The sequence below is a fragment of the Perognathus longimembris genome, chromosome 10, assembly GCF_023159225.1.
Source record: "Perognathus longimembris pacificus isolate PPM17 chromosome 10, ASM2315922v1, whole genome shotgun sequence".
NCBI classification, from domain to species: Eukaryota; Metazoa; Chordata; class Mammalia; order Rodentia; family Heteromyidae; genus Perognathus; species Perognathus longimembris.
In genome coordinates this window covers 21142015-21160947 of record NC_063170.1, presented here as the reverse complement: position 1 = coordinate 21160947, position 18933 = coordinate 21142015, and the positions used below count along the sequence as shown (strand labels likewise).

The 18933-nt window shown below is 53.5% G+C and overlaps 1 protein-coding gene across 3 annotated transcripts in view; it reads left to right on the top strand.

The window, feature by feature from the left end:
• Window positions 1-18933, top strand: part of Gnao1 (G protein subunit alpha o1) — a 151943-nt gene that overhangs the window by 124403 nt on the left and 8607 nt on the right. For 2 of the 3 annotated variants that reach the window (XM_048355561.1, XM_048355562.1), the window contains exons 4-6: window positions 3625-3785; window positions 7767-7895; window positions 9470-9599. In XM_048355561.1, the coding sequence (XP_048211518.1) occupies window positions 3625-3785; window positions 7767-7895; window positions 9470-9599 (420 nt within the window). Of the gene's footprint in view, window positions 1-3624; window positions 3786-7766; window positions 7896-9469; window positions 9600-13535; window positions 13690-15064; window positions 18063-18933 lie in introns of those variants that run through there. The other variant, XM_048355560.1, reaches the window with a different exon arrangement.

The window sequence follows — 18933 nt, the reverse complement described above, 5'->3', positions numbered from 1 at the left end:
GCCACAGGAAGAGCTCAGAACTTAGGAATGATGAAAAGCTATTCCAGGAGCTGACACAGAGAGATTACTTGTGAGCATTCATATCAGGTGTGACTGAAAATAGTGGCCTACAGAAGACAGAAATGTAAGTGTTTAGAGAAAAGAGCCAATCATTTAAAACCATCTTGTCAAGGACTTAATCTGTTTTCACATCACTGTTCCATTACCTCCAAGAGACTAGAAGAATATTTTTTAAGGACCCTGTTCTCATGGTCCAAATTGATTGCTAGAGCTCCAACCACCACATTCAAGTTCTGAGCAAAGAGAAACTGAGGGGAAAGACATTTCTTTTTAAAAGGACATTTCCAAACACTTCACTATACTTCACCTATGACTTAAACACTTCTGTTTGTAATGTCATGTCGTTGCAGCTAACTGCAAATGGAATTAAGAAATATGTCATCAGCTTAAAAGAAATGCAGTTCTTTCTCTAAAGAAGGGAACGTGGCTTTTAGGAAGCTGCTTCATGCAGTATGGCTGGAAAGAAGCCACACAGAGACAACATGGTGGCCCAGAAGGGGCAGTGAAATGGGGGGGAGGGTGCTGGTCTGCTAGCAGTGGAGCCCATGGGGATACCACTATACACTAAGCTGGGAAAGACCAGGAGGGACCAGGAAGGAGAAGGGGCGCCCTGCACAGGCCTTATCCAGACCAGCACAACACTGGGGGGCCTGCTGGAGGGACAGGTTCTCCCCAAGCTATGGACCCAGCCCGAGTAACAGGAGCCAAAGGACTGCTGGCCATGCTGTGCACTGGGGGCTCACACCTGTCATCATAGCCACTCAGGAGGCTGGTATCTGAGGATCACAGTTCAAAGCCACCTCAGGCAGGAAAATCCATGAAATGCCTATCTCTTATCTCCAATTAAGCACCAGAAAACCAGATAGGGAGCTATGGCTCAATGTGGTAGAGTGCTAGCCTTGTGCAAAAGAGCTCAGGGACAGTGTCCAGGACCTGAGTTCAAGCCACATTACAAAAGAAAAAAAAGACTGCAGGCCAACTTGGAAGAGCCAACACTGAAGTACAAAGTCGCTTTGAAGGGGAGGCCCATAGGGGGACGGAGTGGGGGGCAGGAGATGGTGGATATACCCCACATCTGGAGCGACCCTCATGTCCTCCTTGTCAGGGCTAGCGTGGCTGTGGGCAATCAGATTGTAGGATGCTCCTCTTCCCCATGGTGAGTTTTGCCTTGCCTGCCCCACTCACCACTCTGACTGTTTTGAGTGTTCACTGCACAGAACTGGCAGAAAGCATAAAGAGGAGGAAATTCAGGAACCCTGGCCAGGGCCCTTCCACAGCTGGGAAGGCACCAACCTATCCTGGGGGCAGCCAGGCCCTGGGGAGCACACAGGCCCTTGACTCAGCCTTACTCTTTTTAGCCACAAGTAGAGATGCACCCCTCCTCCCCCGCCCTTCCCCCCTGAGTCATCCCTGCCAGCCTGGGGCATCCAAGCCCTGACCTCAGGACAAGTTTTCCAAGTCGCTGCCACCAGGGGGAGCTACCCAGACTACCCACACCCTGGAGATCCATCTTCTGTGGGGGGGTCCTCATGTCAGGGGAGGAAGGATCAAGAACCAAGGGCAAGGTGTTGGGGACTCTGGCTCCACAAAGCTGGGTCTGGATTCGCATAGCAGGCACAGCCTACTGGCCTCCATGCCAGTGGTCACTTCCTTCCTGGGACAGGCAGTGGGCAGGGCAGGGCTGTCAGCTTCCCCACCAACCTTATGCAGAGAACAGGCTCTGGCAGGTAAATAGCTACTTAGCCAGACAGCTCCATTCTGCAAAAGTCTCCAGGAAGGTTTGAGCTCCACACACCTTTTGTGTAACATCTTTTGTCTCTCCTCCCTGAAGAATGCCTGCGACCTCTCAGCCACTCCCACTTACCTCCTGAGCCGCTTCAGGCTGGCCGGATTGTCTGACCTCTGATGGCTGGGGATTAGGGTTGAAAGAGCTCCCAGCAGAATCATCGTGTACTAATCATAATTACACATAAACAACATACCCTGACTCTGGAGGGCCCAGGAAGGCTGGCTGGGGGGGTGTACCTGACTCCCAGCCCAGCAAAAATGTACAGGCTAAAATGGAAAAAGCAACCCAGGAGAGTCCCCAGCTCGGGTGGCCCTCTCCATCTACTCCCTAATGCCAAATACCAAATATCTTCCCTAGTGTGAGATTTTCCAGATGACACCAGCTTAAAAGAAGATGTCCCCAGAGTGACTGATATCAGTCACTGAGACTTGTGTCCTCCAACCCTTGGGAGAACCTCTAAGAACACAGCTACCAAAAAGAAGCAGGAGGGCTGGGGATATGGCCTAGTGGCAAGAGTGCTTGCCTTGTATACATGAGGCCCTGGGTTCAATTCCCCAGCACCACATATACAGAAAGCGGCCAGAAGTGGCGCTGTGGCTCAAGTGGCAGAGTGCTAGCCTTGAGCAAAAAGAAGCCAGGGACAGTGCTCAGGCCCTGAGTCCAAGCCCCAGGACTGGCAAAAAAAAAAAAAAAAAGAAGCAGGAAACTGACAACATGTTCAAGTCCCCAGATAGGGTAGGCCTTGCCCTATCCATGCCTCTTTGCATTAGCTTCTGCCACTTGCACACACAAAGACCCAGACGCCAGGGACTACTGTCTAACAGGCTCTGCATTGTGATTCCAGTCTTTAGAAAATCAGTGTCCTAGATGAGGGACAGGAGAAAGAGACCTGTGAGTTATGCATCCCTTTTCCTGTGGTTCCAGTGAAGGCTCATCCTACACATGTATACCTTAGGCAAATTCAACTCCACCCCCTTAGAACAAGGAAGGGAGGAAGCAGAAAAGAAAGAACACCAGTGCCATGATATGTCCCCTTGCCCTTCCCTGTTTAACCAGGCCTAGGCTTTTCCTGGTAACAACGGATCACAGACACATAAACATAAATTCATAAAATGAAGACTTAAATTTGGCATAGTGGCACATCAGTAATCCCAGGGCCCTGGAGGCTAGAGAAGATCTTGAGTTTCAGATCAGCCTGAGCTACAAAGTAAGACCTTGCCTCAAAAAAAGAAAAAAAAAATGTTGAGATCCAGTGTGAACATGAGGAATTGAGGAATTTTCACCATCAGTGTCAACTTGACACCAGCTCACTCCCCTCCTCCATGGTACAGCTCTACAGGGACCCAGGCCTCAATCAACCAGAGCCCTCAGATAATCAGAATGCCCTCTCCTAGATGTAGACCAGCTCCAGGATCTGTGCTTCACCTTGAGGAAGAAGTGCAGGAAGGGCACTAGTTTTTAAATGTTTTTCCTAAGCAAATACTGTTTAAAAATACTGTTTTAAAAAAACAATAGAAGCAGAACTAAGCTGGCTGAGTGGGGAGCAGAGCCCTGGCCACGACTCTTCTCCAGTATACCTGTGGTTTGCTGCTTGAGAATATGCATGGGATGGGAAAGACCCAGAGGAGCCATGTGTCCCGGGCCCAGGTTGCTCAGAGCTGCCCTTCTGCAGAGCGATCTAGGGCTGTGTTATCCTGGTGTCGGGCCACTACACTAGTGAACATGTCATGAGTCCCACAAGGTCCTCAGAGTGACATGTTCCTCTCTTCTCACAGGCCGACTCCAAGATGGTTTGTGATGTGGTGAGTCGCATGGAAGACACTGAGCCCTTCTCCACAGAGCTTCTTTCTGCCATGATGCGACTCTGGGGCGACTCAGGGATCCAAGAGTGCTTCAACCGGTCTCGGGAGTATCAGCTCAACGATTCTGCCAAATAGTGAGTGTCTTAGTCCTGTGAGAAGACTGGAGTGAGGCATGGTGGAGCCAAGAAGGTTCTGGGCCACAGCAAGACTTGCCCTGAGACAGTCACCCTCTAGTGGTGGGCATCAGGAAGGGCCCACCTCTTCTTGCCCCCAGGATGAGGAGGAGGCCAGGGAAGGGAGAGGGCACAGCAGTGACTAAACAGGAAATTCCCAAAGGATGAGGACCTGGCCCCAGGCTGTCCTGAACAGTGTAGCACTCCAGAGGAGATGTACTGGAATTTTTTGTTCTTCTTCCAGGGTGCTCCAGCCCCAGAAATACCAATTCAGAGTCAAACAGGCAGAAAATAACTTAAATAGTGCCATTTTGTTTTGCTGTAGAGAAAATAATACAAACTGAAGGCTAGGATGGAGCTAGGCAATGAAGTGCTTGCGTAGCATGTTCAAGGCCTTGGGAAAACTACCCAAAAAATAATCAGCTTTAAAATTGAAAATAAATAACTAGCTCCATTCAATAAATACAATAATTGAACAAATAAGTATATCCTTTAGTATTATGATATAGTTAAACAAAGAAGGGAGGGAAAAGGGATGGACAGGAAGAAAGGCAGAGTAGAGAAGAGGATGTGGAGGGGAAGTGGAAGAGTGGGAAGTGCAGATTAGGGTCAGAGACAATCCCAGGCTCTTCATATGACAGCAGGGCCACAGGCCTGGTGGCTGAACTTGGTCACTGTTAGGACATCCTCACTGGATCCTCCATCCCTAGATCTGTCCAGGGGCTCCAGAGCCTAGAGTGATTGTGTCTCCTGCCATGAAGATACATGGGTTGTACCTTTGGGTTCAGGAAATGCACCCCACTTGTACAAGCCAGTGTGTGGGCTTTCAGTAGGAGCCTGCAGCCAGGAGTTCTAGGTTTTAACCCACTGCATATGGACACATATACACACTCTGACCTCCTCTGATCTGGCCATAGTCACCAGTGCTTCTCAGCTAGAAGCCCCTAGGGAACTTTTGGCAATGTCTCCAGGGAGTTTTTGATTTTCACACTAAAGTGGCTCCAGACATCTGGTGAGTAGGGGCCAGGGACACCATACAACGCCCTAAAGAAATGGTAACCCCTCTGTACATCACCTTAATAATATCCTACAATGCATACTTTATGGCCCCCGCAACAGTTACCTGCTCCAAAAACTCAGTAATAACTAGATGAAAAAGACAATCCTAGCAGACTGGACTGACAGGAATGGCTTTCGCTAATGGCATGTAAATATTTCCATTGGCTAGGCTAACAGCTAATGAACCATAGCCCTGAGTAATGCCAAAAACATTTTCGTATTTCCCACACCTGAATTGTCCACAGGGCAATCCTGTGTAGGTAAGCCCAGACATTGATGAGGCCCAAGGGCACCGTGGAAGACAGGTATGCCAGTGCCTAGGTGCACTGAAATCACAGGCCCAGAACCAGAACCCTAGCTGACTAGGAAAGAGTGTCTTTCACCTGGCTCCACCTGGTAGCCTCCTTCCTCCTCTACCTCCCATTCCCCTGCTATGTTTGCCCCACCATCTTCTGGAGCTTTCCTCACCACTTAAATTTTTTACCCAGTCCATTAATTATAAAATGAATCCATTGCAAAAGCAATAGTTTTCAATAATAGTGGTATAACATGCATAGTAATCTCCACTCAACCTGTCTCCTCCCCTTTAGCTATTTCTACTTACTTGTCCAACTCTATGTCATGCTTCTGGACCACACCCCCACAATGCTATCTGGGGAGTTCAGCTCACCTTCCTTCCTTTCTTCCACCCATCTCCATCTCCACCTCCAGTTTTTTGCTAGTTACAGGATTATATTTAGTTCTTCCAGTAGTTACTGTTATAACTTTAAATAAGAAACTGAGTCATTATTTGTCAACTCTCCCCACCCCCTAACCTATGCCTCCTCTCTGGGAGAGCATCTGTACCAGAGAGGAGACACACAGGTCATCAGTGTCAGAAGAACCTTAAACACTTTTTTATTTTTGTTTTTGTTGTTTTTGTGCTGGTCCTGAGGCTTGAACCCCAGGCTTAGGTATTGTCCCTGAGCTTTTGTGCTCAAGGCTCTACACTAGAGCCACAGCTCCACTTCCAGCTTTTTTGTGCTTAATAGGAGAGTTTCACAGACTTTCCTACCTGGGCTGGATTTGAATCATGATCCTCAGGTTGCAGCCTCCTGAGTAGCTAGGATTACAGGTGTGAGCCATCAGTACTCAGCACCTTAAACACTTTTTGAGACAGGGTCTCCTGATGTCGCTCAGGCTAACCTTGAACTTGGGAGCCTTCTACATCAGCCTCCCAAGTACTTGCTATTGCAGGCATGTACCACCACATCCAGCCCTCTTAAATACTTTATGACCAGGGCTGTGCAGCTTTAGGAGTTCAATTGCCTGATAGGACTGTCATATTGGATCCTTCCAGGGGACACTATTGACATCCCAAAGCCCCACCATGTCTGCCAAGCCCTGCCTTTGAGGGTCCAGGGCTCTGAGAGGAAAGGGAAGTCTGTCTCCTGCTCCTGAGCTCGCTCTTGCTTTCAGTAGGCATTAGGCCTCTGTGAACATGGCTGACTTTTTGTTCTGAATACACATTCTTGAGACAGGTCCCAGCAACAAGAAGATCCTGCATAGACCCAACCAGGGAAAGATGGTTCCATGTGGCTTGGTTTGTCAGGTTCAGCTCCCCACTGTCATCCCCACTTGCTGTGCAGAGTGCCTCCCTTGCCCTCACTACACCTCTCTGGGCTCCTACTCCACCCACCAGGCTGCTGACTATGGCCAGCCACTGCCACTTCCCCAACTCCTGACAGGTCCCTAGGCCTCCTCCTGCAGCATCTGCCTCTTGACTCTGTCCTCAGCATTCTCCTGACCAGCCTCTGTGACCCCATACTCCTCCCTCCCTCTCCTGGAGACCCAGGCTCTGACTTCAGACCTCTTCTTGCCCAAACCTTATGCTGTGCAAGACGGTCTTCTCAGCTGCTTGCTGGTTTTAGATTCCTTATGCACAAGTTGCTCTCCAGTGGCTACGGCCAGGGTGTCCTCCCTCCCAGCTGCTGCCTGCTCAGTGTCTGGGCATCTAAACATACCTCCAATGAAAATGTGCATGTTGTGCAGGTGGAACCTCTGGTTCCCACCCTCTTGCGAGGGTGCTCGGCCTCACTCTTCCCTCTTCCCTCTGTGCCATGGCCTCCCCGAGGCACCAGACTTCCTCACATGCCCACATTCCATGCCGGAGCCTCCAACAGAAGTGGCTCCTTGCCAGACATCCTGCACCCTCCGCAGCTGCACCTGGATGATGGTGACAGCCTCCTACTCCTGACAGCAGCAGAGCAGTCACCCTGCAGTCACCCCACAACCCTTCTGACATTCCTATCTCACCTTGAATAAAAGCCCAGTCCTGCGCCCCACCCTGAGACTGCCACCCAGTCTTGCCCTAGCTTTGCTGGCTACTTGCTCCTACCACAGGTGCTCCCAGCCTCACTACTCCTGGCCATAAAGCTATTCTGGCTCCCACCTGGACTATAAAACCACACTTGGTACAGGGAAATTAAGGATGGAAGATACTTGTGAGGAATAGAATCTACCTATCAACAGTTTTCTTTCTCTCTGCCTATTTATTTATTTATTTATGGAAGTACTGAAGTTTAAACTCAGGGCCTTGTATTTGTTAAGAAGGCACCCTATCACTGAACCATGCCTCCATTGACTATTGTTTTTTTATTGGAAATATGGTATTGTAAAAGTCATCCTTTACAAGTCTGAGCATGCCTAGAGCTGTGTACACAGCCCCTGTGAGTCTGAATTCAAGGTTCTAGGAGACTTTGAGACCAGGACCATATAGACCTTCTTCCTTGGTTGCCCCCACATGTAATGACTGGCCCCCACAATCATCTTTGAGGGGCACAAGGAGCCTGGAGCAGTTCCAAGGTGCATGGTCCATGGTCCCTTGTATGTTGCTGTCCCCAGCTACCTGGACAGCCTGGATCGGATTGGGGCTGCCGACTACCAGCCCACCGAGCAGGACATCCTCCGAACCAGGGTCAAAACCACCGGCATCGTAGAAACGCACTTCACATTCAAGAACCTCCACTTCAGGTGAGGCCCAGGAAGACCAATAAATTGCGCTTATTTGCCAAGATCAAGGCTAAGGGTGGGGAGGAGTTTGTGGGGGAAGCATGAGGTGTCCTGGAAGTAGGTTATCCAGGTGACCTCTCAAAGGCCACCACACAGGAGCAAGGTGAATACGGCAAGTAAGACTTGTGACACCCCCTTCCTGCCCCCCCCCCACACACACACATAGGGAAACTGAGGCCTTAGAGGAATGAGTTTTCCTGACTCATAGAACACAGCTAGGACCCAGGAGCTCTGGGTCAGGACAGAGGCCTGAGCTATATGGCCAGGTCTTCTGGGAGCAATGTCCCCCTGGGGTAACCTCTATACACTGAGGCCTGGCAGCCCCAGTTCCCTGACTTCCAGGCGACAAAACTGGAAGACACCAGGAGGGGATGGGCAGGCAAGGACCTCAGGCCAGTAGATAGGCCTAAGTCTGACCCCCTTGCTCCTCTGTCAAGACCAAGGAGCTGAGACCCTCTATCTAAGTTCCTGGGCCCAGCAGGTACTCTCTCTGTAACATTATGGGAGCCATGTTGTGCCTCCCCAACCAGCCAGTACAGCAAGGGAACGAGGAGTTCCTGGGCACCTGGTTTCCTCCATCTCTCCTGCTCACCTATTGGGTATAGGCTGGGGACCTCATTCTGTAGTCACATTCACAGAGACTACGGAGCAGCCTGCCTGTACTTCAGATAGCAAGTAGGATCCATGGGAGGCTGTGGCAGGATGAGGCCCAGCTCCATTTTCTTGCCCCATGCCTAATCTGTTCTCTGCCTCTGATAGGAGTCCTGTCCACACAGAGCCCCAGCCCACTCTGCAAGTATGTGCCAACAAGCTTCCCATGGCCAGGAGGCTGCAGGGCCCTTCGCTGCCAGGACTGGGGACAAGATTGACCTCATCCGTACTGGACCTGTGTCCTTCCTGCTTATCATCTACTCCCTGTCCTCCAGTCCCTGGGGCTGGAGTCTGAGGAGGAAAGACCCAGCTCCAATCTACTGGAGAAGGCTAGCACGAAGCAGAGAAGGGAGTTCAGCTCTGTCCAAAGGCAGGCCTGTGTCAGACCCCAATTCTACCCTAGCTGGATTTGTGCCACGAGCCTGGGTGCATCTTGGGAGCCTTAGTGCCTCATATTTCCAATCCACATAACAAGTGATAGTTTCTGCCTGAATCCCTTCTGGGCTGGTTTGGAGTTTGCCCACAACACATGCTAAGATAGGTGAAAGAAAGTAAATGTCACTTCAAGAGGAGGACCTCGCAGAAAGAAGCGTTTCTTGGGGCGGGGGTGGGGGGGTGAGGAGGGTGGCGTGTGATTGGGATGCAGTGATGGATCTTCGAGTCACTCCATGTGGCTGAGACAGGCTCCTCAGTTCCAGGGAGAGCAATGGTCCAGCAGTCAGCCCACAGCACCTGGGGCCAGGGAACTCCTGGGAACCGGATCGTGTGCTGTGTGCTCACACCTGGTATGCCCTATCCTTCAAAGCACATTTGCACCTGGACTGTCAAGAGTACTTCTACCTGCCTGAACCTCACCCCCACCAGCCTCTCTGTCTCCCCTGCAGGCTGTTCGACGTCGGGGGCCAGCGATCTGAACGCAAGAAGTGGATCCACTGCTTCGAGGACGTCACGGCCATCATCTTCTGTGTCGCGCTCAGCGGCTATGACCAGGTGCTCCATGAAGATGAAACCACGGTAAGTGACACTGGACCCACAGGGAAGGGGACAACACAACAAACTGGCTGCCCAGCCTAAGATGACTCTGAGATGGCTGGCCACAGAACAGGCTGGCCCTGGGAGTGCTTGGGCCTCAGTTGCTCCCAGCAGTCTGGGATCCAGCCAGCTGCAGTGGCTAATTTGTGTTGAGGGCAGTCATGCTACGCCCACTCTCATCCTTGTTGCCAGGGCAAAGCCCCTGTGAGGACGTTGCAACAAAGGGAATGCAAGGCTCCTGGCACAGAGCCCATAGGCAAAACTGCAAACAAAACAGCTTGGAACTGAAGTCTCAGGCCAGTATGTGCCTCTTGACCGAGTGGAGTTGCCTGGGTTGTCAGACCTAAAGCAAATCTTCAAAATATCAGAGTGCAGCCAATCAAGAGCATGTATATTATGTCAATCCTCACCTTCACAGCCCTGCCCTGAACACCTTCAGGGGCTGCTCTGGAAAGATCTGTGGGTCCAGCGAGCCGGGAAGGACAGCAGGGAGGAGGTGCTGGTAAATGCCAGGTGTGGCTTTGGGGCTTCATCTCTGCAGGATGCCAGGCCAGGCTCCTACTTTCATCTGTGTGTGTACTTGGCCTGGGATCGCTAGTTGGCCTCTGAGGACTGCTAGCCCTTGGGAGGAGGCTGCTTACCTGGAGAGGGTGCCACCTTCTCCTGGGCCTGGGCTTGGCCCCACTGCTGGTTGGTTTGCTGAAGAATTCTCAACACTCTTTCCACCTCAGTTACTGTCACCTGTAAAAGTGGGGAACTTCATAGTGCCTGCCTTATCTGAGACTGCTGGCAATGGAAAGAGATAATCTATCCACATGTGGTACTTGAAACATTTCTGGCACAGCGGTGCCCACCTGGGGGTTGTGTTGTCACTGGTGATTGCTCTGAACCAGGTGCTGTTCATGGAGCTGTTCTGGTCAGACTTCAGCCCACAGGGCCATAGATGAGCCTCCACCTGAGTGGGCTCCTGGCTGTGGGCTTACTCTCTGGCACCTGACTCCACCTATCTGACCACATTCAGGCCTTGTGCTCTTGAGAGCCTTTCAGATTGGTACTGAGGGCCTGAGGAGGGGGTTGCTGTCATGGTCACGCAGGCCCCAAGCAGGGGCGTGTCTTCCCTCTGGGTCCCATTTCCTCATCAGTCCTTGTCCCGACAGTCCTACAGGGTTGCTGTGGAGATGGGATCAGGTTTGGGAGAGAGCTGCCATGAGCAGTGCTATGTGGGGAGGAGCCGCCGCCCCAAGGGGCCTACAGAGTGATGGGGCTTTGGGCAGATAGAGGCTGAAGCCACGAACTGAGTGAGAGATCTGGACCCGTATCACACTCTGCTTGCCCTGGGCTGGGTTTCAGCTGTTGTCATTCTCAGTGGCCTCTCTGGGTGGTGGTATTAAAGCAACACAGCTAGTCCTGACCTAGAGTGTAGGACAGGGACAGACAAGCCCTGAACCAGCCTTAGATCAGATTCAATAACCAGCCAAAGCCTGGGACAGCCTCCAGGCAGTGTGCCTTCAGAGCAGCTGCCCAAGGCACATACTTTACTACTCCATGAGCTGCCCCTGTGCTATTGGAGAGCCATTATTCACTGTCTCCTTGGCCACCTCCGTAGTCTCAGCTTCGTAGCTTGGTTTAACTTATCCTTCCTCCTGGCCACACTTGGGGATGGATGCTAAATCCATCCACCATGGGTTTGATCATGGGAAGTGGGCCTTTCCCACTGAAATATGGCCTCACCCTTGGACACTTTCTGCAGATAGCTCAGACCCAATTCTCAGTGCATCCACCATGGGCTGTGCTTTCTCTAGCCTCTGGAGCACTGCATAGATATGCAGAGAGGTGTCAGAAGGGTCTAGCAGACAACAAAAGTTCCATGCCATCAGGTCTCCTGGGAAAGTGTTAGGGGCTGAGGATGGAGCTAGGCCAGCCTCCTGGTGAGGTGCTCAGTGGCCTAGCTTCAGTCAGGACTCAGCTCCTGGAGCATTTCCCTCCAGTGTCCTCTTCTTCCTCCCCCTATTATGCCTCCTTCACACTATTCCTCCCCTTCCTGTTCCTTCCTCGTTTTCTCTGCTTTCTCCACAAAAATTAGAGCAGAGGACCTTGGGGAAAGTAAAGCTATGAGCCAAGATCAGGAACAGGTTAACAGGCTCTGCCTGAGGTCCTTCCATCCCTAAGGCTGGCCTTTCTACCACCCAGGGCAGAGGAGCAGCCCTCCAGGGAGCAGGGATTGGCTTTGCCATCTGACAGCAGCTCATAGCCACACTCTTTGCCTCGTAGCAGTAAAGCAGTGCTGTTGCTGTAGAACCAAACATTCATCACCCTGTTTGACTCACATGGGTGTGGAGTTGGGCTGTTGGGAAGTAGATGGATATGGTCCAGGTTTGGCGCCGCTCCTGCAATCTGTGTAATCATGGGCAATCACCTGTACTTCTCCGGCATCCGCTTGCATAGTAATGATGGTAGATACCGGCCTTATGAGCAACTGTGAGGACCACTGGGCTAAGAGCTGTGGAGTGGTGGGATGTGGAAGTCGCTGCTCAGTGAAGCTGCATTGGCTAGAGGTTGTCGCACGTGAATGCTCTACCTGAGAGGCAAGCTGTAAAGTGCCAGTTCACCAAGTCCTTGGGCCTCAGCCTTCTCTCTGGTCAGCCCTGTGCTTCACTCTCTGGCCTAGGATGAGAGGTGGGTATCTGGGGGCAATTCCTGGAGCTAGGCCCCTGGGGCTAGTGGCTGCCTCCTACCAGACTGGCCACCCTGCCCACCGCTCTCAGGGACCCTGAGGGCTCATCTTGTCCTCGTACCTGCTCTCTGCACCACCCAGCCGGGCCACAGGCTGCCACAACTTCACCACCACTACCACCACCGCCTGCAGGGCCTTATCTTGCCAAACCAAGGCCAAAACCATGAGCAGATTCTGAGAGACCCTCCAAGCCCAGCAGGTATGAAGCTCCTTCCTCCAATCAAAACCATCACTAAGAGTTGAAAGCAGCAGGTTCTCAGGGCTCCACTGGGTGACTTTGCTGTGAATGATGACCCCACCACCCCCTCAACCTCACTCCTCACTAGCCGGCTCGGCTGAGGTTCATATCCCTACCTCCCACCCCAGTCTCCCCAGCCTTCTGCCCCAGCCACACAGTCCCAGGACAGCCTTGACTTCCGTGAGGCAAGGCTGGACTGCCCAGCTTCCAACACTGGTTGAACTGATTTTTCAGGGTTGGGTTTTTGTTTTTGTTTTCCTCCTTATCTCATGTTCCCTGCTGGGTTTTTATCTTCCTCTCAGTTTAAACCTGTTTTGCTGTTTCTTCTTGGGGTCTTTTTATTCCCTCTTCTGAGACATCAGCTCCCATCCTCGTTCTCCCAGAGCCTTTCCTGCCCCAGCCACGGCCTAGCCAGCCAACCAAGTCATCCAACCAAGTCCCCAGCAATATCACCCCGAGACGCTGTCCCCCTGGTGTCTGCTTCCAACTCTGGATTAATGCGAGGATCTCTCAGTCCTCGGTTAATGTTACCCACTGAATGTGCACACTCTCCCAACCTTGCTGGAGAAAGCAACCAGCCCCCAGTAGAGACGTCTGCATGACCTGCGGTTCCGTGTAGTCCTGTTCCATGGTGGTTACGCTGCCTTACATGCATGGTGCATGTCCTCTCCAGGAGTTGGAGCCTCTCCAGTGACCTCACTGCCCCACTTGGGCCAGCTCCCTCTGGAAGGGGGTGGCAACCCCCACCCACCTACCCCTGCTCTGCCCGCCCCCTGCCTGCCAGCGAATGAAGCAGGGACAAGCCCTGTTTGTCCTCCCGTCTCCATCCTGGTGGTGCATTCAGCACGTTGGTGAACCTTCCCTCTGCTTGTCCTGCTATGTGGTGGCCGCGGTGGGTCAGGGCCTGGCACTGCCAGCCCTCACCCATCTCTCCGCTCTGTTACAGAACCGCATGCATGAATCCCTGAAGCTTTTCGACAGCATCTGCAACAACAAGTGGTTCACAGACACGTCCATCATCCTGTTCCTCAACAAGAAGGACATCTTTGAAGAGAAGATCAAAAAGTCCCCACTGACCATCTGCTTTCCTGAGTACACAGGTAAAGACAGCCCCTGCCCACCCCAGCCTGCACAATGACAGCTCCTTCTGGCCACAGCGATAGCCAGGAGAGTAGTCCTCACCACAGAGGGCCCAGCCCCACACACCCTGCTCCAGAGCCACTGTGGTGAAGCCCAGCAGGAAGCTCAGGCCGAAATCCTGCCTTGCTCTTCTTACCTGTGATCTGGAGAACCCCAGCCTGCTCATGTGACCTCACTCAGCCTCAGTTTCCCTGTCTGTGTGGGAATGTGTGGTTGTCCTTCCCTTCCTTCTAGAGTTGTTCTGAGGATGAAAGCAGCTAATGAGCACACAACAGATAGCACAGTGGTGCCTGGCACTCCTCAGCCATTTGCTTTTACTGATAGCATCCTGATGGTGACAGACTCACATGGCCTCTTGGAGCCTTGCAAGCATGAGGGGCTTGACCACCTGTGGAGGCCACCAGGGACAAGAAGCCAGCTATCACCCTGGGCAGGTGGACCTCCAGGAAGAAGCCAGTTTGGAGCTGGGGCAAGACAGCAGGGAGGCCCTAAGGGAGTCTGAGTTACCTGATATCCCAAGGACACAGCCTACCTCCAACTCAGGTTTAGCACAGAGCTGGGGTCTGACAGAGCCTGGAGCCAGGCCTGTGACCTGCATGCCAGCGCCTGCACTGTCTGGGGTCCCTCCCCAGATTATACCACCCAGCTGAGACAGCTGGCTGAAATCCTGCTTGCCTTCCCAGGGAAGGGTTGCAGCCTAGCCTAGACTTCTAGAGGTTCCAGGGATTTTAACACAAAGTCAGCCTTCCTGGACGCTCCTTTCCTGAGCCCACTCAGTGGTTCAGATAGTTGTGGGACTGGCTGAGGAAGAGAGCAAGAGTACTCAATCCTCCCGAGAGTGAACACCTGCAGAAGGAGGTGCCAGAAAGGGGATGGAGGCCAGGGCAGCTCACAGACACCAAACTGACCATTTGCCCAGCAATGGCCAGAAAGGTGGCATCCTGGCCCACTGTGTAGGTTCATAGAGAAAGGCATGCATGCGTGAGGTCCTCGGTACAGGACACATGGTAAGTTGTAATGCTCGCTCCTATCTGGACTCGATAGGCACCCTGCAGGAGGAAAACAAAAGTGCTTACCTGTAGTTCAGACCATCGCTCTCTTGATCATCCTTTCATGACCTCTACAATGGATTTGTGGTCCATTGCTGATGGAGCTGAGCCACCAGGCTCCCTTCCCCACCCCACATCCTCCTGTTTCTTCAGAGTTGTCCTGAGAGGCTCTGGGCATCTGCTGCAGGCCCCCGCCTGACCCGATGGACACACCAGCCAGGCCCAGAGCTGTTTATGCCAAGTGGCCCCTGCTGCCTGACCTCACCTCTCCTGTTTCCTCCTGCAGGCCCCAGTGCCTTCACAGAAGCCGTGGCTTACATCCAGGCACAGTATGAGAGCAAGAACAAGTCTGCCCACAAGGAGATCTATACTCACGTCACCTGTGCCACGGACACCAACAACATCGAGTTTGTCTTTGACGCTGTGACGGACGTCATCATCGCCAAAAACCTGCGGGGCTGTGGACTCTACTGAGCTCCAGCCCCCTACCCAGTTGCCCATACCCTGCCCAGCCCTCCACCCACTCCTGCCCTGGAACCAGAGCTCTGCCACCTCTCAAACCACTCTGTGCACTGTGGAAGAAGAACCTAGAGCTGGTCCTGGGGGCGGGGGGAGCAGCTTTCATGCATCCACGCTGCTGTGCCTCCAATAGCAGGACGCGCTAACAAACTGGGCAGGGTGCTGAGCGCCACACACGAGGCAGGAGACCACACCACACCCCCCAGTGTCACTCCCTGACCTGGGCCTTGCCTCTAAGTGCTGTATTTGGGGTGAGAGTGTTGGGGGGTGGGAGTGGACACAGGCGCCGTTTGGCACAGAATGGACGTGTTCTACCTTCCTTGACTCTTACTCAAATCCTGGGGTCTTCTTCTGTCATCTGGGGTGCTGGCAGGGCGGGGCAGTAGAAGCCATCCCTCAGCTTTGCCTGGGGTTTCTCTAGCCAAGAGCAGTTCCGTCGTCATAAGCCAGGACTGGACTGTGCCAGCTTTGTGGGGTGAGAGGGTTCTGGCCTTGGCAAAGGTCTCCCTCCTTACCATGGTCTGAGCCTTCTTTAGTCATCTCTTTTGTCCATTGGTGTCCTTGGAAATCCCAGCATTGACTCTCCTTACACCTGGCAGTGCTCCTGAAACTGGCCGACATCAAAGTGGAAGGTGGGAGGGTCAAAGCCACACGTACAGAAGTTAGGGAAGGAGGCCAAGGGTAGCTGTTGTCCCATTGCCTGTGCACTCCATCCCTGAAGATCCATTCTACTTGCCACTAACCCCAGCTCTTCTGCTCCCAGTGTGAGTTGACAGTGGGTGTGCTTTTCTTCAAGTTCCTGCAAGCTTACTTAAAGCCAGCTGGGGGAGGTAGAGGCCTTGGGACTGGGGTGCCTCTAGGTGGATGCCCAGGGAGGTGTGGACCAGGCCCTCCACCTGTACCCCCATTTCTTTTTAGTCTCAATCAAAAAATCAGTGTTTGGGGTCCTTCTAGCCCTCAAGGCAGAGGCAGGCAGGTGGAAGGGCCAGTGCCCTGGTGTGAGCTCTGGCACACACTACACTGCCCTGCTGGGGGACAGTCCTCCAAGCGCCTGGGAGGGCTTTACTGAAGAGTTGTTAAACAGAAAAGGATGGATTGGCATTTGGTGCCCCTGGACATGGCTGGCCTTGGGCAGTCAGGACCCTTGCTCTCTTACCTTGCCAAGTGCCTCTAGTTGGCTGGTGCCTCAGGAAACAGCGCATGAAGGCATGTGGCTTCTGTGGCAAGCTGTGCCTAGGAATGCAGATGTGCCACAGGAGGGGAGGGGGACCTCTACCTCCCTCCCCAAGCCCTAGGCTCTCCTGGCTAAGTCCCAGGCCAGGCAGGGCCCCTGAGCTCCCCTGTGCAGCCCCTTGACCTGCCCAGGCATAGGAAGAGCCCTGTGCCAATAGCTCTCGCTTGGTTCCTGTAGGTACAGAGCTCTGGGTGGTGCTGGAAAACCAAGGGACCTTCCCTAGTGCCAAATTTCCACAGGGAACCTTCCCTGGTGCCTGTGGAGAGGCCTCCCTGCGCTGACTGCCTTGGCTACTGCCCTGTTAGCCCAAGTCCACTTCTGGTTTATTCGCCTCTATCATTTCCTTATCATGTACCAGGTGCTGGGATGTGGCAGAGGACAGGGCCTTGGAGCCAACAGTCACAATGTCCTGCTGTGAGGCGCTAAGGCCAGTTAAGCCATTTGGCCTAACATCAAAGATAGGGCATTTATTTTCCACAGTTACTACTCTGCAGTATAACCATGTATGCCCCCAACTCTGCCCCAGACTATGGGCAGATTCTAAATCACTTGGAAGGGTGGGTGTTGGCCATCTTATCTCTAAGGCCATTGCGCAGGAGACAGAAGTAGCTGTCCTTGTCACCCCAGGGTGCCCCATCCCCACTCCTCCAGTGCTTACGGGCAGCAGAGCAGCCAGAGCCCCAGGCTGGAGTTGGGCCCTGGACCCGGCCCTTCCCACTCTACACAGCTGTGGTGAGGACCAGGGGCTTGGTACCCGCCTGTCCTCCCTTCTCCCCCATGCTTTCTGCTCTCCAGTGCTCTGGCCTGTTGGATGTTGTATGCTGTTCTCAGCCCTTTGGGTCCAGGCTGCCAGGGCTGTCTGGTGTGAGTGTCGAGGAAAAGGAGTGCAGGGTGTCTCCCTGAACACCCATCTCCCTCCCACGGTGTCACCAGCGGCTCTACGATATGGGAACACCTGAATTGTGGCTCCGTCGTGAATATGGGTGAGGGGAAGTGTGGTGAATGGATGGGCAAGGGTAGGTCCCGAAAGGGGCCATGCCAACCACTCTGCAGTTTCTGCAGACCTGCTTTCTAGGACCCGTGGCTTCGCCGCTGAGCCCCTGTGGCTGTCCTGAGTGAGGGTGTCTGGCCTGACTGGGGAGCTGAGGATTCAGAGGAAGGGCTCTCTCTGTGGAGTCGGCCCAGCCTCGCCCTCTCCAGCAGCTCTGGCCTTCTGCACCCCTTCACCACCTAGGCAGACCCCAGATCCCAGTGCCCTGTCCCTGTCTCTCCTGGCCATCCCCTCTGCCTGTCAGTTTCCTGCCCCCATCCCAGTGGCACACCCCACTGGTGGGAACCTGGGGTACCCAGCGTGCATGGACTGTACTGGGCATCGCCAAGTATCCCCAGACTCCTCTCGCTGCCCACAAACCCCTCACAGAGAAGATGTGGAGCCTCCTTGCCCCAGCCTTCCCTTCTGCAGAGGGTCTGGCAGTGGGAAATGAACCTACAGCTGCCAGCAAGCACAGACAGGCTCTCCACGTTCTCCCTCCCTCCCCCCACCCCTGCCTGGTCCTGCCCGACTGCCCTCCCTCCTCCTCCTCCATCTCACACCCAGAGGGTGGTTGAAAGAGCTCTCACTCTTCCTTCCGGTCCTGGGCGCTGAGCCTTCTCTGGAGGTCTCTGCTGTGCCCTGAGCCTCCCATCCCTCCAAGCACCCCGTAGCTCTGAAAGACCTGAGGGGCCATGGCCACCAGAGATTCAATCTGGGTGTCAAAGGCAGGCACCCTCTAGACAGCTCTCCCTCGGCTACATAAACTTCTTTATTCACCTCCATCATTTTCTGGCCATGTCCCAGGTGCTGGGAGGTGGCAAGGGACAGGTCCTCAGGCTTCAGAGTGAGGGTCCCAGCAGCCTTGGGAATGGGACAAGAGTACGGGGTCTTGGTAGGGCTTCTAGCCCCCCATCCTTCAATGGAGAGAATCGAGTCCACCTCACCTAGACCAGTCCACCCTAAACAGATGACATTTATCGACCAAAAAAATGAGGCAGGTTGGACCAAAGGCAGGAAGAACGGCCTCCAGTCCAAAGTCCTGAGCCCTCATTAGGGAGGGGCTCCCCAGGCCCAGCGCACGAAGGCCACCAGTGTAAACCCAAGCTCTTCCCAGCCCCTCCCAGGCGCTGCTCCTGCAGCTGCCGCTGCCACCGTCCCCGCCTTCCTGCACCATCTGCCCTGCTGCTCTGCCCTGTGCGTTCCCTGTCCGCACCTCCTTTTCCCCAAACCCCGTCCTCTGCAGCCCATCCACTCCACCCTGTCCCAGAAGAGGACCGGGTTCCCCGCAGCCTTACCAGAGCCGTCCTAGGGCAGTAGTCCCACCTCCTGACCCGCCGCCCCCACCCCTTATTAACTATAATTTTGTAAG